General features: G+C 37.7%; 1 protein-coding gene across 6 annotated transcripts in view; it reads left to right on the top strand.

The window, feature by feature from the left end:
• ZRANB3 (zinc finger RANBP2-type containing 3) overlaps positions 1 to 25191 on the top strand; it is a 49321-nt gene extending 24130 nt beyond the window's left edge. For 4 of the 6 annotated variants that reach the window (XM_074596051.1, XM_074596050.1, XM_074596049.1 and 1 more), the window contains exons 4-21: positions 237 to 415; positions 3659 to 3890; positions 4740 to 4825; positions 7331 to 7502; positions 7908 to 8036; positions 9463 to 9582; positions 10295 to 10414; positions 10926 to 11105; positions 12574 to 12726; positions 12922 to 13390; positions 14376 to 14579; positions 15239 to 15330; positions 16982 to 17083; positions 19519 to 19661; positions 21145 to 21288; positions 22179 to 22572; positions 23818 to 23949; positions 24279 to 25191. In XM_074596051.1, coding sequence (XP_074452152.1) covers positions 237 to 415; positions 3659 to 3890; positions 4740 to 4825; positions 7331 to 7502; positions 7908 to 8036; positions 9463 to 9582; positions 10295 to 10414; positions 10926 to 11105; positions 12574 to 12726; positions 12922 to 13390; positions 14376 to 14579; positions 15239 to 15330; positions 16982 to 17083; positions 19519 to 19661; positions 21145 to 21288; positions 22179 to 22572; positions 23818 to 23949; positions 24279 to 24377 — 3150 coding nt within the window. In that variant the 3' untranslated portion in view covers positions 24378 to 25191. Of the gene's footprint in view, positions 1 to 236; positions 416 to 3658; positions 3891 to 4739; positions 4826 to 7330; positions 7503 to 7907; positions 8037 to 9462; positions 9583 to 10294; positions 10415 to 10925; positions 11106 to 12573; positions 12727 to 12921; positions 13391 to 14375; positions 14580 to 15238; positions 15331 to 16981; positions 17084 to 19518; positions 19662 to 20266; positions 20421 to 21144; positions 21289 to 22178; positions 22573 to 23817; positions 23950 to 24278 lie in introns of all 6 variants that reach the window. The other 2 variants (XR_012588502.1, XM_074596054.1) reach the window with 2 other exon arrangements.
• Positions 25192 to 25515: the final 324 nt, after the last annotated feature.

Below are 25515 nucleotides of genomic sequence, written 5' to 3'. Positions count from 1 at the left end.
AGATATAACATATCTATTAGTCCATTTAAAGAGAAGCATCTTCTTTCATAAAAGATGGTTTATGGTAAGAAATTGAGAAATTGAAATAGATAGTTACTGTTTAACTAGCTCTTTGGCTTTGCTTCCTTTATCTGGTTCTGTCTTTGAAAAATGTTTTTGGTTTTTCAGAATGGAATATGCTTTCTGAGCACAGACTTCTGTTTTTAATTTTTTTTTCTGTTCTTTTCTTTTCCCAGATGGGACTAGGTAAAACAATTCAAGCAATTGCCATTTCCTATTACTATAAAAATGAATGGCCTCTCTTAATTGTAGTGCCTTCATCTCTGAGATACCCTTGGGTTGATGAGATGGAGAAGTGGATTCCAGAACTCTCTCCAGATGATATTAGCATCATTCAGAACAAGACTGATATTGGGTGAGTAAAGTTTGTTGTTCTTCTATAGAAAGGCTTGTTCAACCCCCCTGCTCGAGCAGGGCCACCTAGAGCCAGGTGCCCAGGATTATGTCCAGATGGCTTTTGACCATCTCCAAGGATGGAGACCCCACAACCTCTCTGGGCAACCTGTGCCAGTGCTCAGTCACCCTTGTAGTAAAAAAAAATCCAGTATTTTCTGTTGTTCAGAGGGAACCTCCTGTGTTTCAGTTTGTGCCCATTGCCTCTGGTCCTGTCACTGGCCACCACAGAAAAGAGCCTGATACCGTCCTCTGTGCACCCTCCGTTCAGGTATACATGTACATTAAGAAGATCCTCCCTGAGCATTCTTGTCACTAGGCTGAACAGTCCCGGTCAGTCTTTCCTCATAGGAGAGATGCTCCAGTCCTATAATCATCTTCATGGACCCTCATTGCACTCTTTCCAGTACATCCATGTCTCTCTTGGACTGAGGAGCCCAGAACTGGACCCAGCGCTGTAGGTGTGGCCTCACCAGTGCGAAGTACAGGGGAAGGATCACCTCCCTCAACCTGCTGGCAATGCTTTTTCTAATGTAACTGAGGATACCTTTGTGGCAAAGGCACATTGCTGGCTCATGTTTGACTTGGTGTCTGCCAGGACCCCCAACTCCTTTTCTGCTGAGCTTTTTTCCAACTGGGTGGCCTCCAGCATGTATTGGTGCAGGGGTTGTTCCTCCCCAGGTGCAGGACTTAGCGCTTCTCCCTGTTGAACTTCATGAGGTTCCTATCAGCCCGTATCTCCAACCTGTTGAGGTTCCTCTGGATGTCAACATGACCTACGCCTCCCAGTTTTGCATTGTTGTATTATGGTAGTTATTCATTTCCTTTGAAAATGAGAGGTCTGGTTTTTGCAAAGTAGCTAGTGCTTGTCTGCTGAAAATTAGATTACTTCAGCATGTCTGAAATTGAACGTATACAGTTATTTCTCAACTCTGAACTATCTTGTATTCATTAGCTTCTGTAAAACATGTTGAACACAGTTTTGGAAAACTTCTGGTATGCATTACAAAATAAGGATGTAATTACTGTTAAAATTCTATTTAGCGCACTGAGAAAATTTGTAAGTTAGATTAAGTATTCTCTAAATAACTGAAAAGGTCATTGTGACCTAAGCTTTCTATCTTTAGACTTAATAGCCTGAATTCATCAGAGAGAGACTAGAAGTCTTGGGTGTTATTAGAATAACTCTCCTATTACACTGAATTACAAGGATATTTAGTACACTTTACTACAAATTACTTAGTTGATTTCATAGTAATGTCTAGATGTTGTTCTAAAACTTCTGGATAAGGAAGGCTGATCTTCATGTAGTCTGGGGAGTATCAGAAAGTGACTTGAGCGCCAAGATGTGCAGATGAGGTAGTAGCTTGGAACCTTCCTTGTGGTAACCAGATAAATCCAACTGAAAACGTATCTTAAAAACTTAATCAAGGGGTAGTTGCTACTGATAGTCAAAATTTAACTTTATCATAGGAATATGGGAACTAAAATAAGGATCCAATGAGCCTTTTTTCTTTTTTATGTTATTTAGCTAAAATGCCTGCAAACTTAATGTTTATAGTGCTGAATGCAGAAAGGAGAAATGAGGAAAGAGGGCAATGATGGCAAAAATAAATGGCAAACAGAATTCTGTTCATTTTATCTTTCAACATTTTTTAAAGGAGTAGACCTTAACCATTATCATTTGCTTTATTCAACAACAAGAGAAGAAGAAAACTTGTTTTTCTGCCTGTTTAACTCCCAGGAAGCTTCCTAGCTATAAGTGAGGTAGCTGTTGAACTAATTAATATTTTAACATTAAGAAGTGTTTTATGCATTTGCAAGAAAATGTAAATGCAAAAGTACAGCTGCCAAACTTGGTTTAGCATTTTGTTAAATTCTGCTTCCATATGTTCAGCTTTGATTTCTCTAAGTTCAATGCTTTGCTTTTCTTCAAAACTTCAGCAATCCAATTTGCTGCTTCAATGTTATTTAACTTCTTAATTTAAACAGATTAAAATATACTTAGGCATCGATTTAGGTTTTTATAATTTCTAACTAAATTTGAAATTGGATGTTTTTTGAATAATTTGGTTCCACTAAGAATAAATAATTTTATTGGTATTTTTTTTTATACACCCTTCACAAAGGGGTAGGGGGAATTCTTGTTTTCCTGGTTGCTACATTTATCTGTACAGTACCAGCCAGAGTCTGTAGGGCACTGACCACAGTACCAGTGCTCTCACCATTGCCTCTCCCTCCGTATCCAGAAACAGGAATGTGCACATACTTTCTCCCTCTTAAATACCAAAGGAAGCTTCAACTTAGTGATTTTTTTTGATGTTGCTACTGGAGAACAAATAAAATTCATGCCAGCAGAGTGGTAGTGTCTGACAGATGGGTAGACCAGCTATGACTCTCATTCTGGTGACTTGTTTGTCTAACGACTTTTAAGAGTTCCTGTGCTGCTTAGAGGCTCCTGAAGGGCCACAGTGCTCTCTAGTGATTTTAAAATACATTCAAGCCTTGGGCCTGTATATGTCTCTAAATGTATTGTAAGAAGTTCCTTTTCATCTAAATACTAATTTTTCATCTTGTGCCTTGTTGATTCCCAGCTTCCAGTTTTTTGTTTTTTTCATATGCTGTTGGAGCAAAAAAGCTGGATATATGGCTCTGATAAGAATGTGGCTTTTTTCAGGTGGTGAGGTTCAGCCCAGACTATACTTTTACAGTACCCAAATACTCAGAGACAGTCTAGTTAGTCGTCTTAAGCTGCTGATAAGGTGACTCTTTGTACACAGAGCAGTAGGTCGCTTGCATAGAGACATTATTACTTCAGGTGTTTGGGTGGTGTTTACAAAGTGTGCTCACAATGACCTGACCTGTGTGTGTAAATTGTTATCCGGAAAGTGGATTTGTCCCATGCAATATGCCTGGAAAGGAGCACAAGTTGAAGCAATGCAACCGGATAGATGACCTTCCTTTTAAATGCGATGTATGCCTTCTGAAAATGGTTATGCAATGTGTGTGATTTGTAAGTGTGAGATGCTAGCATGTTTTAAACACCAGAAGCTGTTATTGTTAGCCTGACAGCCCACTAATTAATCAATCCAAAAGGTGTCATACATACCTTCTTGAAAAAAATTAGTTTGATATAATTCCTTTGCTATATTAATATTCCTACAATGAAATTTTACTAAGAAAACTTCTGAATTTTCTCTTTTAGGAGAATATCAACCAGCAAAGTAACGATTCTGGGATATGGCCTGTTAACTTCTGATGCGCAGACTTTAGTAGACACTTTGTACAGGCAGAACTTTAAGGTAGTTGTGATTGATGAGTCACACTATATGAAATCCAGAAATGCCACCCGCAGCAAGATTTTGTTGCCAATTGTGCAGAAAGCTCTTAGAGCTATCCTTCTTACTGGAACTCCTGCTCTAGGAAGACCTGAAGAGGTATTTGACATATTTTGTTTTGGTTTCTTTTTTTAAAGGATGGTATCAGTAATAAATGAACAATTTTGTAGATTTCTTGAATACATACAATTATATGCTTTCTGACATCAAACGGTGCGCTAGCTGCATTAGGAAGCACAAGTATAAGAATCTAAAACAATGAAAACAATGTCTTTTAGTTTGAGTTGATTATATTGATGTTTACAAACTTGTTTCAAGCTCATGCACGGGTGACTTAAGACAGTGCTCCTTGTAAGAAATAAGTCTCGCACTTAACAGACTGACTCTTGGGTGAAACAGAAAATAGAGAGCCTAAGTAGAGAACTATTTGTTTCTACTGGATAGGAGAGTCCTTGGTACAAGAACTTGTATTAAAACTTCTGCTTCCTCTTTTGGATGTTCCACATGTTCACTTGTATGGCGTAAGTGGAAAAAATATATCCTGGGCTTGTTGCAGTCCAGACGGACAAATTTTCCTTTGAAGGAAGTTCAACTTATGGAATTGGGGAGGAGTAGAGAGGAAAGCAAAACCACATGGATTTTATACTGAACCCAAGAAAACTGCCTTTATTTACCAAATGTAGAACTAAATGGAACGTAAGAGCTAATTTGTATGCAGCACTGTGTTAATGGTGTTTGGGGTGCTGTGTTCTTTGAGGGCTTCCTACAGCTGTTCCTGTCTCAAAACACAAACATATTCCTATGGAATATCTTTTACATGTGTGTCAAGCTGTGTATTTTTTTGTGCAACTGTTGAATGTAAACTTAACATAATAATCATGTAATAATTATTTCTGAATAGTCTTACATTTGCAGGCAGTTTTTCACTGTTGTTTTTTTCTTATACAGCTTTTCATGCAGATTGAAGCACTGTTTCCAAGAAGATTTGGAACTTGGAGTCAATATGCCAAAAAATACTGCAATGCTCGTGTCAGGTATTGCTGTACTTGCTCGTGTATTTTCTTATGAGTGTCTTTGATTTTCTTGTCACGTGAAGTGAGAGAATCAGTAAGTAGTACCTCTATTGCTGTGTCATACCATCTTGCTTAGAAACTCACGTTCAGATACCGTCTCCTCCATCAGAGAGGATTGGGAAAAGGATTAAATGGTCAGGAGACTTTATCTGGGGACAAAATTGGAAGCTATTGAAGTTTGAAATAAAGTTTAAGTACCAGCATTCTGTTAAGTAAAATGATTTACAAATTTACTGTCATCAGTATGAAGTGTATGGGTTTTACCTTCAGAGCTGGAGTTTCAGCTACAGCTGAAACTTAGGAGTTTCTGACTCACAATCTGATGCTCATATCATGTAACAATTTACATCTCTCTATTATCAGAGTGTTTGCTATCTCACCATACTTGGGTGGAAAAAAAGACCAATACTTGTCTCTATATTTTACAGATTGACTGAGTAAAAGTAAAGGTATAAAACTTCCAATAGCACAGTAGTGTGTTTGTGATTCTGTTTGAGGGTTCAAATATAGGCATTGTGAGTTCTTGTCCACCACCTTGCCTCCAATTTGCCAGGTAACATTGCTTATTACACTTTTTTCCAAATATGTGCCTAATGAATTTTAACCCATATTTATCCTTCGCATCTTTTGTGGATTTTCGTGTTTCACGTGCTTAAAGTTATTAACTTCAGGGCGATTCATTTCTCTCTTGACTTGCTTCCCTCAGCTTTAGTTTAATGATCGGTTTCTCTAGCTGCGTTCTAAAATAGAGGAGACAGAAGAAGCTCTGATGTAAACCTCTTACTTTTACACATGCGAATCTATGTTACAGTCTGGAATGAAAGAAATTATGAGACAGGAAGAACCTTTGAGAAATTTCTTAGCTAAAAGATTTCATCTCTACAACTTTGCATATATTCAAAATAATAGTTTTTGTCAGCTAAATTGGCAAGCATTTAGATTTAATTTTTACAGTAATAATTACATGGTTGCATTTTCAGATAACTTGTTTTTCCCCCTCCATGTATGCATTTTATCAACATTTAACTTCAAATAACATGGAAGAGTGCTGTCTAATTTTCAGACAGAGAAATGCTATTTTTTCCACGGTGTTTTGACTGAATGCATCTGTAATTTTCACACCACAAGTGTGCGTGGGTACAGCATGGTTAGCTACTCAATCATAGATGATTATCTTATTTTTGGAATACCATAAATGTAATAAAAATCAAGTTTAGGGTTTGGCAAGCTTTCAATAAATAACTTTATCTTCATGACTTGGCTGAAACAAAACATCCTGTGGTAATAAACTTGATAGGATTATTTTATGCAGCACTTTCTGTGAAAATGTTGTAGGTTTTTTTTTTTACTTAGGTATTCATAGACACCTGTTTCTAAAGATGAGGGCCAAAGTATTTCTGTGAGGTTTTGCCTACCATTTCTTTTATATCCCCAATGCTGAAGCTGGAGGGAGGAAGCCTTTCTAAGGACACCCATATAAATAGACCAAAGAAGGGATATGAGCAAAAGATCTTGCTATTTTCCGTCCTTGCAGTGTTCTGAGTGTGTTATGCCAATACTTCACCAGTGTAGAAGCGAATCCCTCAGCCCCTTTCCCGAAGAATTATAGGCAGCCAACTAAACCACTGTTGATAAGCTCCGTAAGGCTTAAAATTCTCTGAATGATAATAATAATAATTAAAAAAAAAATTATCAGTAAAATTACATGCTTGCAATGTACTTTCCTGGCCTTGGAAAATGCTGCCTGGGCTTTTCTCCAAAGGCAACAAAATCTGTCATGCTCGTTATTTTATCTTTTGGCAATGTTGACAGAGGAAAGCTGCTGTTCCTGCCGCAAGACTTCCTTAAAAACAACAAAGCAAAGAAAGAACAAGGAAGACCAAGTTAATAAATTCTTTCTTTTCAACGTTCACCTTTTTAACCTTAAACCTACTTCCTCTATTTAACATTGCTCATTAAATAGTATTACATTTAAAGCTGTTACCTTTAGTTTTAAATCCTGTCTCTGACTGTAAATAGGAGAGAATTCTTGGGGGGTGGAAACAAAGGAATATCAATGATATCTGCAGCTTTCCTGATAGTATCTCTATCAGTCATTCCCATCTATAATATAATAAAGGGCATTTTCATGGTGATATAGTCTTCTCATTAGTCCATTGATACGAGTTCTCAAATGATACCTGGATGATACTCTCTGTAGCAAGGGAAGTGTAGCTGGGATGAGGCGGAGGACTGTATGTGTCTGCAGGCAGCGGTGTCTGCTGGAAAGTTAAAACAGCTCTCCCTTTAGTGTCGGAAAGAGTCAGACAGAAAGCAATCACCTCTCTGGCGTAAACAGGAACACTAGTATTGCTAGCCAGCACACCTTCATATCGAACTGTGTTTTAAAATTAATTATGTACTGAAGGTTTCTATTGAATTTGGAAGAGCTACTTTTTACCCTCAGTGTTGATTTTTCATTTTCAGGTTTTTTGGTAAAAGAACTCATTGGGACTGTAGAGGAGCTTCAAATTTAGAAGAATTGCATCAACTTTTAAGTGAAATAATGATCAGAAGACTGAAGAATGATGTTCTAACTCAGTTGCCTCCAAAAGTTAGGCAACGTATTCCATTTGACCTCCCACAAGCTGCAGCTAAGGTACATTTTCCACCTCTGCTAAAAACACATTTATTAGCGAATAGTAATATCTATGTATTCATATGTGTTTATATGTATGCATGTGTATTATATGTAGTTACACAGAATGTGTGAATATATAGCATAGCATCTCTGTTATTCTTTTTAAAATATAACATGAAGAACATGAATATGGCAATTTTTTGGTATCAGGTGATGGTAAAATTTGCTCTGATTTTTAGTATGATCGTCTTCCTTTCTCTTTCCTTTTCCTTTAGATTTTGAATCCTACAATTATTTTTAGACAAATTTGGTTGAGTTCTCAAAAACATTCAGTTCCTAAAGATTTCATGCTTGAAATGTACGTGTTGAGGTAGAACATGCTTTGTACTATATATCTAACTACTGATTTCTTCTGCCAATTAGAATTTGAATACCACTTTTACAGAGTGGGAGAAATTAATGAGAAATCTGAATTCAGATGCCACTGAAAGCCATTTTTCTCAAGTCATGAATCTAATCACACGCATGTATAAAGAAACAGCCATTGCTAAGGTAAGCGTGGAAATCTTCTTAATATATTTAAAATACCCAGTGTGATTTTTAATTCAATAAAATCAGTTGTATTGGCCTGAATGCTAGATGAGGTTGGTTGGTTTGTTTTATAATCATGACATGGAGAAGCACTCTTTTTCCCTGTATTTTTATGGAATAGGCTGAACCCCATTATAATGACCTGAGCTAAGTGTTAAAACTCTTACTGATTAGATACCCACCAAGCTGGCTGAGACTGTCCAGACATTGTCTCCCAGCAGCTCTAAACATGTGTCACAGACTTAGGGATGTACCGCAGGTGGGTACTTCAGGGATGTTCCTCTGTGTCAGCAGCTGCTGCAGCCCTCACGCAGGCTGCATTCTGGCAGTACCAGTTCTCCCCATGGATAAATGTGGAAGAAAAATCCCCTCTAGCTGGGCTCTTTCTGTTTTATCAAATGTTATCCCTGTTCTGTGTTTTCCTACTATAGTACTGTAGCTTGAGATGTGAGGAAAAACAAGTTAATAACCAAAATCCTTTACATGCCAACTTTTTACCCAGTTATCAGGTTTCATTAAGCTAACCTATTTTTAGAGAAGGAAAAAAAAGAAAAAATTCTGTAGGCTGCTGGAGCAGTAAGAATTGAGAATCTGACCAGCTCCTTCAAATTTTTCTCTCCCTATCTTAAAAATATCACTGTGGTTCTGTTGCTATTTCTTCCCTGCTTTTCTAGTCTCTCTCCTACCCTCTGCTAATCCATTTTCAAAGAGGAAGTTGAAAAACAAAAAAGAGAGAAAAAAGAAATCCGAGGCTAATGCAGTGGGTATTGCATTAACCATTGATCACTGATAAATTTTATTATTAAGTGTCAGCGTTACTTTAATAGTTTTTGTAAAAGGTATTGGAATTTATATTTGACACAAAAGAATTCTATGAGTATTTAAATAGAGCAATCTTTTATGATTATGGTATCATGAAAGTATCAAAATTATTCTGGGTGCAGATACAGAAGTTCTGATTACACAATACATTGTCTGTTTGAAATATGTTTGGGCAGAAATCAGTTGGGGTTTTGGTTTGTTGGCTTTGTTGCGTTTTTTTTCAAATATGGCTTAAAATATCAAATAATAATGTTGTAACTAAAAGGGAGTTTACCTATATCTTAATCTGAAAGAAGTGCGATGTAATTATGTGATCTTTTGAGGATAAAGGGTTTTTTTTCTCTGAAGGAATGAAATGAGTTTCACAAAGACATAAGTTTTTTTTAAACAAAAATTATTTGAATAATTTTATACTTAAACATGTTTGATAAAGTCTTAAATGGATAAGAAAAAGTGTGGGCATTTATCATTTCTTATTACAAGAAATCAAAAGACGTTAAAATAAAGACTGTCTTTTTGGTAATTTTGTACGTCTAATTAATGAAAATGCACTCTCTTATTCCAGGCAGGAGCAGTAAAGGACTATATCAAAATGATGCTTGAAAATGACAAATTGAAGTTTCTAGTTTTTGCTCACCACTTAAGCATGCTTCAAGCCTGTACAGAGGCAGTTATAGAAAATAAGGTAATGATTTAACAAACATGCACACAAACTGAACTTCAGACTTTACCAATATGTATGAGCTGTCTTTGAGTTCAGTAGGACTACCTGTCTGTACAGGAATTTATGAATTTTAAGTATATATGGATCGGCGCCACTGGATTAAAGGGATTGTGTGGTTTTGAGGGAATGTTTTGTGTTTGGGGATGAACACTCATATCTAGTATGATACGTTATTATTGCATCAGTGTTGCAGGCAGTTGTTTTCCGAGTTTTTTCCACTGAAGTGGTTCTGCCTCCTTCCTGTTTTTTACAGAACACTCTCATCCTATGTGAACGTTTAATTGAAATCAGTAAAAATGCTTGCTAACAACTCTAGTTACTATTTTGATCATGGACTCTCAACCATTGCTAGGGAATGGTGGCTAACTTTGTTATTTAATATTGTTATTATTAGCTTGGAATTTTAGTAAATCATATTGAGGAAATTACAGATTCTTCTCCGGAATATTCCATTTTAAGTTCCCGTCTTCTGTCTTCTGCTTTTGTAAACAGGGAATACTAAGTCTGCACTTCTCTAGGTAAAGAGGCTTAATTGTAAATCAAAGGCCAAAGAGTACTGATGCATCCCTATCCCTATGACAGGAAATGGAATTATATTGGGGGACAGAGGGTGATTGGGTTGAAAAATGGACACGGGTAATTTCATTTTTGTCTCTATTATGATATGTTATAGGTTCGCTACATACGAATAGATGGAAGTGTTCCTTCCTCAGAAAGAATACATCTTGTTAATCAGTTTCAGAAGGATCCTGATACCCGGGTTGCTATTTTGAGTATTCAGGCAGCTGGTCAGGTAGGACAAAAACGAAAATATGTGCAATAAGAAACTTGAAGAATATAGATACTAAAGTCATTGGTGACTACAACGGTTTACTGAAGGCAGTTCATGCAATATATCTTTTATAGACTCATGTATTCATTTTTTGCATTAATCATGTTAACTGTTTTAAGCCTCTATTGAAATTACTCAAGTAAAATAAAGATAAGCAGCAGCATCTTGTTCTTGAATAATTAGTAAAACCTCAGTTTCTCTAAAAGTGCAAGATTAATAAGAAATAAGCGTTACTTCCATAATGAAAAGCAGTATGCAGTCCTTGCACAATATTGAAGTATTTTCTGAACCTTATTAAATCTGAGACCCAAGGAGGAAATCAGTGTAATTGGCTCATCTGCTGTCCAGGTGGTCCCTCTTATTTCCGTATAAAAATGTTCTGTACAACATTTAGCTTTGTTTTACTTCAGATATTCGGTTGTTTGCGTGTGGAATCTTTTTTTTCTAAAATGCATCTACTTATTTTGTTTAGGGTTTAACTTTCACTGCTGCTACTCACGTTGTGTTTGCTGAGTTATATTGGGATCCAGGCCATATTAAGCAAGCAGAAGACAGAGCACACCGAATTGGGCAGTGCAGTTCTGTGAATATTCACTTCCTTATTGCAAAAGGAACAATGGATACTCTTATGTGGGCAATGCTGAATCGCAAGGTAGGTGTGGAATAGAACTCGCTGTGGTTAAGATAGCACTTAAGGGCATGTGCCAAATAACGTTCTTGTTCACCTAGGACAGTGTCCTACTATAAGACAAATTGATACACCTAGAATTGCTACTCATCAAAATGTCCGTGTTTGTTCCGAATTAGTCTTTTCTAGCTTTTTGCTCTCCGTTTAAGATGCAAAGATAAATAAGATAACTCTTTGCTGAGATGAATGGGATGATTCACTTCTACAGGAGATCATTGGTTTATCTTCCTTCTGGGTTTTTATTGCTCTGGTTGTTCAATTTACAATTTTTAGGTTTTCTGCTCACTCATAACAGCTAGAGTTTGTTGTGGGGTTTTGGTTTTGTGTTTTTTTTTAATTGGATGGATGTTGTACCTTAAATAAATTTCACTTCTTAGAGGCAGAAGCATTCTCAGATAATTCTTCTTCAGTAGATCCAAGATTACAGTAATCTTATCTTGCCATTTTCCTCAGATATTACCCAGCTCATGTTAGGAAGAGTAGTTCTGTTCTGCTTTCTTTCCTTACTTGGAAGATCTTTGGGAGTTCACAGGACTAAGAAAAATAATTTGGCTGTTTTGCTTTTGTGACCTTTTTGTAGCCTTTGATACCATTCATTAGTGTCTGGTTTTGATAACTGAGGTGTGTTAGTGTTCTGTCAGCTCTTGTTTTCTGACATTTCCAGAAGTGTCAACATAGAAAGCACTGCCTTTTAAACTCTGCTTGTCAAAATCATTTGAGATTGTGGTTACACAGGGTTTATTTTGATGCAAATGACAACTTATGGTTGTTATTCCTGCATTTGACTACCCCTGTGTTGTAGTGGTGCAATTTTTTGTGTCTGTAGTTACTTTATTCAGAACTCATGACGATATTTTTGCCAATGTATTCCTCTTCTGCTGAAAAGTAATCACAGCTTAAAGAATCTAAGTACTGCAAACTGTATTTGACATTCAGTTGGGGAATGAAATTCTGTCTTCTAATTCCTGTAGGTACCTCTGAAAAAAATCTCAGTCCAGTACATTAGGAGTCTCCTTATACATGGCACAGATGCTCTCAGTAATTGACCAACAATTTACCTTACAAGTTCTGTCACTAAACTGCTTCTTTCAATTCCTTCTGCCTTTATTTGTCTCCATGTGCCAAGTAAAACGTAAGAGATGTACACAATGTATACATCCTCTTTTAACGTCAATAAATACTGACATTTTGTATACGCCTTTTCACAAGTCATAGTGGGTTAAATACACTACTTATTGTTATTCTTGCAGAAATGGATGCTGGAAGAGAAGTAGTTTTAATCACGGAAGTTATTTTGAGTTACTACAGAGTCTCTTACTTTGCAAATGCTGAATTAAGTTTGCAAGGGAAGCAAATGGGGTTAATATAGGTAAATAAATTTACTCCAACATGTGAATTGCTTGGGAACTTTATGTAAGTCTTCTTTCTGCAGGCCAAAGTCACAGGCAGCACCTTGAATGGCAAGAAAGAGAAAATGCAGGCCGAAGAAGGTGATAAGGAGAAATGGGATTTTTTGAATTTTGCTGAGACCTGGGCCCCCAGTGAAAGTCTAGAGGATTCTGAAAATGAACTTTTGTTTACACATGTAAGACTCAAAACTTATTTTTCTTTTTTCTTTCTTTTAAAAAAACACACAACAGTTGTTCGCTCTAAACCATCTCTAAACTAAAAATAGTTTCTTGTATTACAGAGCAATACTAATGGAGAAAAATCATAATTTTAACAGCTTCTTATGCAGTAATTATAAGTGGAGTTTATGTGTTTCTTTGCTCTTTCCTAGTTTGAAAAGGAAAGACAGCGTGACATACGTTCTTTTTTTTCCCCAAAATCCTCCACTGAGAAGAAACGCAAAACATTTTCTGGTAATGAATCACTACATAATGACTCAGAATCTTCAGAAGTCACAAAAGAAGAGGGTGCAGAGAAGAGCAATGAAAACCTGGATTCCACAAGCATAAGTGATGTGGATGCAATTTGTCATGAAAGCACCTGTGAACGCGAAGCTAAAAGAGCAAGAAGCGTAAGTGGATCGACTCCAGTCAGCTCCAGTAAGAAAAAGAAAAAATCTTTGACTGGAAAAAAGCCGCCTTTGTTTTCAGAAAAAAACAATGAAGTCCTTCCTTGTGGCTTAAATACTTCAAGCAAAAGTACAGCTTTAAATAAAGTTTGGCACTGCAGTGTTTGCACTTACAGTAATAATGAATTGCTCCCGTACTGTGAAATGTGCAATTGCCCTCAAAGCAGTAATGGTAAGTAATGTGTGCTGCAGGGAAAAATACGCCTTTTCGTTTCGGTTGTGATTAGTTTTAGAAAATACAGTATTTTTGAATATATGAATACGCACAAATCCAGACAAAATAGGAAGAATGGTGTCTTTACATGAACAGAAACCCGTTAAGTGAGCCTTCTTAATTTTGCTTTCCCCAAGGATCTTTTACATGATTCTAATTTGAAACAGACGGAAAATTCAGATAAATGATAACAGGATATAAATCCGGTGAGGAAGAATATATGCTCCATTTTCTTTGCAGCAAAAGTAGCTCTCCTTTTCCTTGAGGTTTATCATTATTCTGAATTAATTAAAAGGCAAACTTTTTCTCTGCCTCTCAAAACTAAATGATATGGAATAGATGTCTTGTTAACTTGAGCATTGTATATTTGTCGTGAGAGACATTACCTGGAAAATACAGCATTTTGTGCTCCAACAGATATTTTTTATCAAATTTATTTATCTATCTGCATATTTTTTTTAATTAATCTATCTGCAAACTTAATAAACCATTTTTTAAAACTGTCCCTATATTTGCTATTTCAATGGCAAAGGAAGGAGTAAGGTTCTTTTTCTTTCTTTTTTTGTTTTATTTTATTTTATTTAAGTCTGTGCTTGTTCAAGTAAGGCCAACTTCTCAGTTTCACAGTACCTGGAAAACTGCTTTGTGTGTTTATGGTATACAATAAGTGTATATACTATAGAATTACTAACTGCATTATTTATTGCATATATTTTGACATTAAGCTGCGTGCATGGAATTCCATAAATGCAAAACATTGTTCCATGTGTTTATTCTCCTAATATTAATGTTAGCTCTAGTTTCCTAACAGGTCGTGCCATAATAATATTAAGAGAATAAAATGCAATTTCTTTACATAGTCTTGTCTTCAGATGTGCATTGATTAGGTACCTGTTTGTACAGGTAGCATAAATAATTGCTTTTCTTGTTTCTTCTTCTATAGTTGAGAGAAACTGTGACACTCCCATGAAGCAGACTGAGGAAGATGTGTCAAAGGACTCCAGGAGAAATGAAGAGAGAGCACAGCGCAGTGCTGAAGACAGAAGTGAAGATTTTGGGGAAAAGGTGACCCAACAATCTGTTGAAATCAGCGAACAGGAAACTATTGAAATTGAAAATGAAGAAAATGAAAAAATGTGTGGAGAAGGTAAAGTGGGACTGCTATGAAAGAAAGATTATATCCCTTTGCGAAACAGTATTAAATGCCTCTGGCATGAAAAATAATTTTTAAATAAAAACCTAAACATTTGAAAGATAGAAGTACGTACACCGGCACATGACTTTTTTGGTTTAGCCTGGGAAGTTTATTGAGTTTTGATGATGAATAAACCCAGCCTTTCCGTACAACTCCTGAAGCAAGACAGAGTTTTTGGCTGACTTAAGAACTATGTCAGTCTAGCAACTGTGAACCTGCATTGTTTTATTGAAACTTGTGATAACATTTACTTGTGTTTAGGACAGCCACAGGCAAAACGGATGATAGGTAATTCAGGAGAAACAGAAAAATAAATTACACAACTATCTTACTAGCATGCTGCGTGAGTTGTGTAGCTCATGATGTTGTTCTGGGATTAGATACAGAATCCTCATGCGGTGTATATATTCCCCTTGGTTTTGTTCCTTGCTGAAAGAAAGATTTACAGTGTTCATACAAAAATGTGTTTGCATGTACACCAAATTGGGAAATTGCAGAAATAACTTCTTAAAAACGCGTGTATTATTTTTAACATCCGAGTATCCGAGTAGACTGAATTAAATGAATGAAGGGAAAAAACTTCTTAATGTCAACATTTTTTTTCTTGGTAGGAGATACAGATAAATCAGACGCGTTTCCAATATATGATGGGCTTATGTTTTGTGCAAGCAGGAATACTGATAGAATTCACCTCTATACAAAGGTAAACCTGAAATATCCACGTTTGTTATCATTTTAAAATTACGAAGTAAAATGTTGTCCTATGAAATGTGTATGTATACTTTCATTTTTTATACTTTTTATATAAAGACCGGTATTTTTGCATTAGCTAAAAGGTACAAAAATTAGGTCATTTATCATTCTAGTTGTTCTTTTCAGTGGAATTATGTAGGAATGTGTCTGAGAGAAAATGGTCACGTGAGCCAGCCTCCCTGCTATGAGAGATTAGATTAAGAGCAAAACAGGTGATAGAAGATGGAATTAGTACATGGGAAAAACGGGAACTGAGAAGGTAGAAAACATGTTGTGCTAATGACTAAGCAATTTACTATGTGAATTCTTGTAACCAATCTGATCTGTGAATGAACTGCATGGACAGTGCGTGAACAGAGACCGTAAGCCAATCATATAGCTGCCGCTAGCGCGTGCTCTTATCGCCTGTCTATATATACTCTGTGAAAACTGGAATAAAGGGAGAACGATCATACTCATATTGAGACTCCATCGTTACTCCAGGTCCGTCTCCCACTCCAACAGAATTAAGTAATAATTTCCTAGATACACAACTTCTGACACTTCTGTTAGCTTACCACATGGGGCTAATACATTCGACGTATACTCAGATCTTCTGTTAGAAATGCAAGTGATAATTGTTTAAAATTCCTTTTTTTATTATAATGTCTTATCACAAAATATTTTTGATAGAAGAATATTCAAAATAAAAGTAAAAAAGACAGCAGACTAAGTAAGTAAATAAAATATTGTCGCCACATTTTCAAACAAGCAGTTGGTAATTTTCCAGGTCATATTTCAAGGGGGCATCAGGACTTTCCAATCCCTTCTTTTATGGGACAGAAAAGTTCACTGAGAAGATTTCTTTAAAGCTACTGCAAGAGTCAGTGTATTCAGGTGCAACTGCAAAGCATCACAAATAGCCAAGGGCAAGTCTTATTCAAAGACAAAGATGCATTTTGGATGGTATTTGGACAACTGCATGTTGGTCTGGGTTGGTTGTGGCTTGGATTAGAGTTTCATTATGCCAGATACTGCACAAAATCGTTCTGCTGAGCCATGAGACACTGGGGAATTCTGCTTTGATTCCTTCTCTGGAATGTTTGCAAATCGTCAGTAAGTTCCTGGGTCATATGTACCCACTGGGACAACTTGTTTCTTAAAAATTAATTGGAAGAGAACTTGTTCAGACATTCAAAAAAAAAATGTTAAGTATAATAAACAATGCTCTATCGAAGATTCTGATTTTAAATTGTAATGAAGTGACATTCTCCAGTCTACAATCATTCATTTCCCTTGGAAATTCAGTCAAGAGGATTCTAATTTCAGTTTCTTAGTTTAAGGCAGTTTGTGCGTCTGAACCACTTGCAAAGAAAAAAATTCAGATATATTCAAAGTTAAAATTTTCACCCCGTTTACTTTTGGATATATTAATGTGAATATAATGTGAATTGTGTCTGTGCTATTATTATACATCTGGGGCTTATTCTTTGCTCCTGGAAAAATCTTACCTTGAGGGACTAAATTTAGTAGGAAGGGAGGATAATTGACTTTAAAGTGATAAATCTTTTTTCTAGATTGTGCTACATTGCATCTGTAAACAAAACCGTTTGCTTGTCTAGGATGGTGAACCACTGAATCATAATTTCATCCCGTTGGACATACAGCTGGATAACTGGGAGGATTTACCAGAAACTTTCCAGCATAAACAAAATCGTTCATTGGTAAGAACAAATTCTACTGGCCCAGTAATATAGTATTTAATATGGAGAGCTTTGACTTTATTTTTTTTAATAAATGCAGAAGACTTCCAGGCCTTGGGATCTAGGTTTCATCAATACAAGCAGATCTTGTAAATGTTGATGTGAATATTAATTATGCAGTCTGTTACTTTGGCAAATTACCATGCCTCCTGTTAACATTTCGGTAAATGGAATCAACCAGGCATCATTTAATTTCTCATTTACAGGATTAGTAACTAACATTCATAAGTCAATAAAATAGCATTTTAAAGGTTATGAATTAAATGGGGCACGTGATGAATAAGAACGTGCTAGGTTGTATCAGAGCTGCAGTTCTGAGCAGGCCTCCACTCTCACTTCTTCCTTCGGTCCTCTAACAACGTTCAGAGCAGTGTAGGGACAGGTCCTCGGAGACACGTCGCTCTGGTTAATTCGGTAATAAAGGTCACATCCATAGCGGTGTTTGAGGAGAACATTAACACTATGAAACCAAGTACTCAAGTAAGGAAATCCATAATTTAAATTAGATATGCAATATTACCTGCTTAACATAGTTTTCTTAACTATTTTCTCCATTTAAAGAGAAATATGATTTGGAAAATCAGATTGTCGTGTGGGAGCAAAGCTGATTCTTTTTGGTAGGTTGTCCAGCAAGGCTGGAACTTAGATTTGTAAGACAGATACCTGGCTGATTCAGCCAACAGTTTTGTGAAGCAGCTGAGGTGGATAACACAGATGTTGCCAAAGGATTTCAAAGCTATTTGCTAGACCGAAAAGACAAGTTAAGAATCCCGCGTTTGTGGGCAGTGAGTGGCACTGCCTTATGCAACATCCTGTCCCTGTCCCTCAGCCTTCTCCTCTAGATTAGAAGATCCATATTAGTAAATGCTCCCAAAAAGAATCAGGGAAATAACTTCTTATTTCTGTTTCCATTATATCCTGATGTTTCATTGACTTCTTTCTTGCTGCTCTGACTCTGAGGAAGTGAGACTCATTTTCTGAGGAAGTGAGACACTTTTACATTTGCCATGCAAAAATACTCCAAGGAGAAAATCATTGCCATGTCGTAATCTTGAAGTATGGAAGTTTGTTACTGGCTAAAGCTGAAGTCACGATTAAGTCCATATTGCACAATGTGTTTATTTTTCCCATAGTCCATGTTCAGAAACAGCATGATACTGACTGCTGTAGGTAGTTGCAAGTCACTGAGAAAAAGAGTGGAAAAAGAGGAATGGAAAAAAAACCCAACACTCTTCAGTTGTCATATTATTACTCCCATTTATTTTCTGTTGTAGAGATGAGGATGGGATGAAATATTTTTTCCCCTACGCACATCCTAAAGCAAGCAGCCACATTATAAATTCTAAATTCCTACGTAGGATCACGGGGTTTTCCCTCACTTCCTCGCTGTTCTGTGGTTATAGTTATTGAGAAAATCCATTAATCGTACCCGTCCTGTCGGTTTGCAGCTTCAAAAGTTGTTTGGTTTTTTTGTGGCTTCCCGAAGCTGGTTGAACTGCTCGAAACTAATGTTCTTTCAATATTTTGATGGTAAAGCATATCTCTACTTCCTAGACATGGATCTTGGTGTGCTGTGCTGAAATGCCCCAGAAGAGAGGGTGGCAGTATTGCCATAAAAACAGATGCGTGGTTAAGATAATTTGTTGATCTGATTTCTCATGTCATTAATTGCTAATTTACTATAGTAATTTTTATTATGTATGTTTTTATGGCACTGTGCTATTGTAAAGGAATATTACAACCTCAAGGCAAGTATGTCAGTGATTCTGTTAAAATTTTACGAATTGGAAGACTTGTGTGAGAAATACCTAGTTGAATTGAACAGCTCTTCCCATTTACCTGTAGCTTGGCCTTTCATGCTGACATTTGGGGCTGTAACACTCGATCCAGTGTTAAGCACATATCCATCGGAAGGTTAGAGGAAAGAAGAAAGGTGGTCTATTAAACAAATTATAAATGCCATTCAAGTAACGAGAGCAAACTTTCCTTCTCTGGGAGGCCTGGTGCAAGAGGAGAATGGCCGCTGTAAGAAGAAAACTCTTCTGCGTGTCTGCTTTTCCCGTCCGCAAAGTCTCGTTTACACAAGGAAGGTTTACCTGAGGCTTTATCAAGAAACCCTTCTCCTAGATTAGTAAAGATCATTCCTGGCCTTATTTTCTACCTTCTGGATCAACACACCTATCGTAGCAAAACCGGTATTTTAGACAATGCCAAAGCTGTCAGAGTTCATCAGCAGGTGAGGGGGGGAATGCAGCTTGTATGAAAAATGATTATCCGTGATAACACCAGCTCTTTTCATCCAGTTTTGAATGTGTTAATTCATAGCGCTCTTTCACTGTAATTAAATGGTTCTGTGTAATTCACGTCACGCTGCTGGTAATAGCGTTTTCTACCAGATACTGAGGTTTGTGAAAGAATGGAGTCGTCTAACAGCAATGAAACAGAAGATTGTCAGAAAAAGTGGTCAGGTATTTTGCAGTCCTCTTCACACTGCGGAGGAGTTGTCTAAAAAGCAGTCAGCAGTCAGCAGCACAAAAAGGTATGTGGCTGCTAATTTTTCTTCCTCTTACTAATTGCTGCAGGAAGTTTGATATATTTAATGTAGCTTTCAATGGAATGATGCTGAGACTGTAGACCGGTTGTTTGGTGATTGCTTGTCACATCGTGACAGACGTCGGCAACCAAGCACATCGGTAAACCGAGCCCGTCAGTAAATCTGTTGCAGTGGAAGTGTCCGCTTCCCTGTCCGGCACCCTGCCGCACTCAGCAGCTGCTCTGGCTTCGCTGCGCTGCATATTTAAACATCTGGAACTTTTTGAGGAAAAATCATGACCCTCAGGGACTCAAAAGAGAAAAGTAAGGTCAAAGAATCTTGTTGTTTTCCCCACCTGGAAGCAGGAATAAGTCATTAGGTGCCATCAATGATATAATTCTTTATTCATATCTCACAGCCTGCTCCAACTCTTTCTGATAACTCGTTTTTATTTAAGCAATTCTGTTCTCTGTGGATGACATTTCTCAATACTATTGTTTTCCTTCCTGGGTGTCACTGAAAAGGGCTAGTGTCTAATCCTTGTTAAAACTTAATTTTACCTTTTTTCCCCACTTTCTTTCCTTTTTCTGATACGCTGTCTTCCCTCACAGATGTTTGCAGCTACAAGTTGTCATTGCCCTCCACAAAACCTCTCACGCGTTACAGGTTAACTCACTGAGGTGCCTCTGCAAACTGTCTAAAACCTTTTTATTCCTCTCAGTCCCTGCTGTTAAATTCTCCAGGGCGACTCTATTTTGACTGTAGGTAAGAATTCAAGTAAATAACTAGAGTTTGTAATCCCAGTAATATAAGGAGAACCAGCAGGTAGTAAGTGTTTCTTGACCTGTTGCCGGATTGTTTCATTGCATAAAAAGTAGGAAAGGTGTAACTGTGAAGTGGGTTAGAAAATCTGCTGTAAATCTACAGCCGTCTTCTAAGGTAGCGTATAGGGTTTGGCATAGGCATGGTACAGAGAGGTGTGCTGATGAGAAGCGGTCTGACCAGTGGTTTTGGAAGGATGATCGGAGTGAAGCCATTCTAAGAGCAGCGGTGTTTTGTATGTTTTTACATTAAAATAAAGAAGTGAGTTCCAACACAAGTAATGGAGCACGGAGTCCTTCAGAGCTTGTAAAGCTTCCTGTAGGAGCCGGAGTATCAGTGAGACTTCACCTAACCGAAACAAAACGGCTTTTAGATTTCACTGTCAGGCAGTATCAAATTGCTTTCATTTTCCTATTGTTCTACACAAACAACCCATCTGTTTGCCGGTGAGAGCTGAATCTAGTTTTAGAAAAAGGTGTGTAATGAGGACGTATTATGGTGAAGTATGTTTTCCCAACCTTTATTCATTTCTCATCTGGAAAACGAGGGACATTTTAAGAGATGGTGCCGTACCAATCTTGCTGCAGCCAAGAGTGAATATTCTTTATATTCTTTGAGGGAGATTGTTCCCTTTGTAGGATATTGACAGAATTTTGAATTCTTTCAGGTATGTGACCAAGGAGGATGTAGCAGCAGCCTCCCTTAGCAAAGCTAGCAGCAGCGGGGGCAGCGTGCGCCTCATCTCCAAAGAAAGTGGGGTTTGTCTGAAGAATGAAAATGCTTCTGTTGAACAATCAGGTCATCCCACAAAGTAAGTTTATTAGTACAAGAAGGTGATTTACCTGTTTCTCCATTTCTAAGGTAGCAAAATTTTTTGCTATGAGTGTTTACCTTGCTGGAGTACAGTGTTTAGGTAAGAAACTTGCTGTAGTGCTAAAGAGCTATGGTTTATTCTTCTAACAACTTAGATTACATCTGTTGTCTGCTGATATAACTACTAATTAACTGAATCTAATTAAAATGAAACAAGAAAATAGTTACGTGATTCAGTTAAAGAAAAAAAGAACACTAGCTCAGGCCTGCTTGTGAGGTCAGCACCAAATTGGGGACACCAAATTTTCTATTCTGCCTCAAAATTTAGAAAAAGGGAGAAAAGAACATGAACATTGTAGACAGAATTTTTAAAAAAAAAAAACTTTAGTAAAACACAGTGTGTATCCTGCCTGGAGGTGCACCTTGTTTAGAGTAGGAATTTGATAGGTAGCTTTGAAAGTCACATAGAGAAACAGGGATGTTTTCTTGGACTTTTTCCTTCTGTTAAAGTGTGGCTGAAACATTTTACATTTGTATGTGTGCGTGCCTGTTGGAAGACACCATTTCTTTATAAATGCAGCATTGTTTCAGCTAATAATTCAGTGTACCTGCGTAAATGTAGTAGGGTGTGCAAAAGAAAAATCTGTGGTATTATGAAATTACATTTAAATGGAAATGTAAACCAAGCAGATGATTTGCCCTGTGCAGGTATCAACCTGAGCAAGATATTTCAACTGAAATCGGTATTTCAGAGCATAGAATTTCTCTAATAGAAATACACAGTGCTTAAGAAAAAATAACGAAACCCAACCAAATGAAAACCTACGGAATTGTTTGCTGAATACCTCCTCTATTAACTAACAGCTGTACTTTGTTCTCTGCAAACAGGTTGCTTTCAGAAAACGGAGAAGGTCCATCAGCTCTTTGTCCGGAGCAGATGGATGCTGAAGGCTCCTCTCAGTACAAAGGTTATTTGCAAGCCCTGGACAGCCGAGGAAACCCACTCTGCCTCAGCTGTCAACAGCCAACGGCTCAGCCGGAGCCAGGCTGCCAGGCCCATGCCTGGGACACACGATTCTGCTCTCACGCCTGCCAGGAGGACTTCTCGATTCGCTCTAGTCAGAGCTACCTCAGGACTAAAGTGTTTGAAATTGAACGCGGCGTTTGCCAGTTTTGTAATCAAAACGCCCAGGAGCTTTATCTCAGCGTCAGAGATGCGCCCAAGAGTCAGCGTAAGAAACTTTTGGAGGATTCTTGGATGTCTCACCTCCCCCTCGGGCAGGTAATAGTACTGGTTTTGAAGCGGTAACAGCTAATCTGCGTAGTCCTGTCATGTAGTTCAGAGAAATCCAAAATGTTCTTCTTACAGGTTTAAGATGGAAGGTTAACCTAGCACCAACGGAATAAGAAAACACAAACAACCAAACACAAGAAATGCCAATGTCTTCTAACACATTTTTCACCTCCAAAAGGCACAGGCATCAGAATTTGATTCCTCAGAGATGTAAATATTGCAGCTGGTTGTACCTGAAATGCACTTTACTGATGAACTTTACGGTTATGAAACAATTTAAGAATGAATGTAGTCTAGCAGTACTAAGTTATTCTGACTTCGCAGAATGTTATGTAGGAGCTTAACAAAAGCCAGTTGTCACAGCTCCTCTCAGCATCGCCTCAAATGCATTACAAACTACGACCGTTCTCCCATGGTCGTGATTGCTGATGTGGAGGCAATGGAGCAGAGAGGAAGAAATTTCCTATGTAAAATGGTATTTTTATTCAGAAACTAAAACACCGTTTTATTTTCTGCTGCAAAGATGAAACTCTGCTTCAGAAGTTACTGCTTCTAAATTGTTTAAATAAATTCTGCAGGCACCCATTGAAACTTGCAAAAGACAGTCATTTACCATCACTTGTTGCGTGCATGAGATGAGCTGTGTTGCTTGCAGCTTTTTAAAACAAGGTGGTGCACATTCAAAAGACGGAGATGAAAAGAAGTCTTGCAGAGGAGGGTGTCCTACAGCCTGCAAAGTCAACACAACTCTACTGTGTCTGAGTTCCCTTTTGAAAGCTGAGACGGGGCTTTAGCACCTCAGGCTTCTCAATGCTCGTTATTACAATTCCCGCTGTCTTGATCGAAAACTTAAATGACAAATCCCTAGTCAGGGTCCGCTTCTTCAACCTGTTGCATGTTTTTAATATCAGCACTTGATGTTGATAAAATGATATTGAAGGGAACTTACTGTACCCATCAAGAAAATGGAACTTTTCATTCTGTCTTTCCTTGATCCACTGCTGTGCGCTTTAGCACGCTGCAGCTGGGGGAAAATAGGCCAACTAAAATTACAGGAGTTTGCTTGTCCTGCGGGAATAACAAAAGAAAAATACTAATGTTTACTTTCTTTCTCTTGATGAAAAGTATGAATACCTACCTCCCTGAATTATTTCCACGTTCTTACAGTAGAACATACATGTAGTTGAGAAGGAGTATCTAACGCTTCCAATGTCGTGTCCTTCGTTACTGCAGTTGAATGAAATCATAACGAACCCGGCAGAAGGCCAGTTCTGGCAGGTAGACCACATCAAGCCCGTTTACGGTGGAGGAGGACAGTGCTCCCTGGAAAACCTTCAAACGCTGTGTACGCTCTGCCACAGAGAGGTCAGTACGGTGCAGCCAGAAACCCTCGCCCTCTCCCACGCCATGCTGGTAGATGTAGGGCAGTAGAAGACAGTCATTGGGTTCCTCCTCAGCCCTCTGCTCCCAGCCTCTCCATCCCACACGGTGAAGGTGAAAGGTAGCATTGAACTGTAACCATGCAACAGCTTCCTCAGGAATTGGGAAAATGTCACCTTAATAAACATTTGCATTTTATTATGTTGTCTACTGCAAAATTAGATGGAAGTTTAACTGTCAGCTAACACCTTCCGTTGAGCACGCTGCTGCCAAGTGACAACGCTTACTGAACAGAGCTGTCTTTCCCTTCACAGAGAACTGCGAAACAGGCCAAGGAAAGAAGCCAGATGAAGAGACGTTCCTTAGCTACGAAGTACGGCTGTGATATCACAAAATTTTTTGTGAAGATGTAAAATGCAAGGTGTATTCAGTTACATTGCAACTCAGAAACCGGTATGGTTACACAGTCTTCCTCGTGCACATAAATCCTTGTATCATGCTGTTGGTAGAGGGAAGACTATACAGAATTAAAACCAAGAAATCACTTTTAACACTTGATTGCCGGAGGGGCTTGGGTGAGTGCATCCAAGGTATTGATCATGGTTATGTTTTTATGACCCTGTGGTTTAAAGCTAAATTTCTGTGTGTACCCTTAATGCAATTTTGAAGCATTCCTGTTTTCCTGTTACAGCGTAAGTTATACCTGCAAGAATTTGAGAAAGTTCTCTTGAAACTCCTGTTGGTCCTACGGGGTTCAATTGTACTGGGGACATTACGGACTGAGAGGGTATCTTAGTTTAAATTCTTTTCTTTGTTCAAATACCAAAATTACTGGAGAAAATACAAGTTCTGATATGTATTATCACAAAATAGCATGAGTGATTTGTTGCTTCTAAAACTGCCTTGTACCTACAAACCACTAATAGCAGCCTCAGGAACGCGCTGATCAGCCATGAAAGGCCGACTGTTGGCACTGGGCCTGACATAAGATTTTGGCATTCCACATTACCTGTTGAAATCTGGTTTTACTTAAACCAGCTTGTATTACAAACTTATTCATGATAAGGAGCCACAAATATCACCAATTATCTCATCAAAGGTAGTTTCTGGGACATGCTAGAGTCACATTCCCCTAATAAGATTACAGAGATGCTGGATATTTTGGACTGTTTATGTGGCTTTCTTTATGCTTACTTCAAATAAATACATTTCTCTTTTTCCTGGTGATTTTTTTTAACGCTTTATCTGTCTCTCCCCCACCCCTTGAATGCCATAAGGCAGCAGTAACTGCTGTTACACTACAGATCTTGTTGTGAAAGTACATGGCTGCAATTTCAAGTAAATCTAATTAAAATAAGCTGTAAAGCTTTCTGGGTTGCCTTAGTGAGAAAAACCTCTTAAAAATGTTCTTTTTTCTCAGTTAAAGAAAGGTAGTGTTCTGAATGCACTATTTTCTATAGCATGAAACTAACTGGGCTTCTCCAGCAAAGACATCTTTAGGTAACTGCCTGAAGAAGTCTTACTTGATGTTTGTGTTCTTTCTCCAAGTGA

This window comes from Larus michahellis, chromosome 7 (assembly GCF_964199755.1).
Source record: "Larus michahellis chromosome 7, bLarMic1.1, whole genome shotgun sequence".
NCBI classification, from domain to species: domain Eukaryota; kingdom Metazoa; phylum Chordata; class Aves; order Charadriiformes; family Laridae; genus Larus; species Larus michahellis.
Note: the sequence above shows the minus strand (reverse complement) of the source record. Positions and strands in the feature narration are given on the sequence as shown.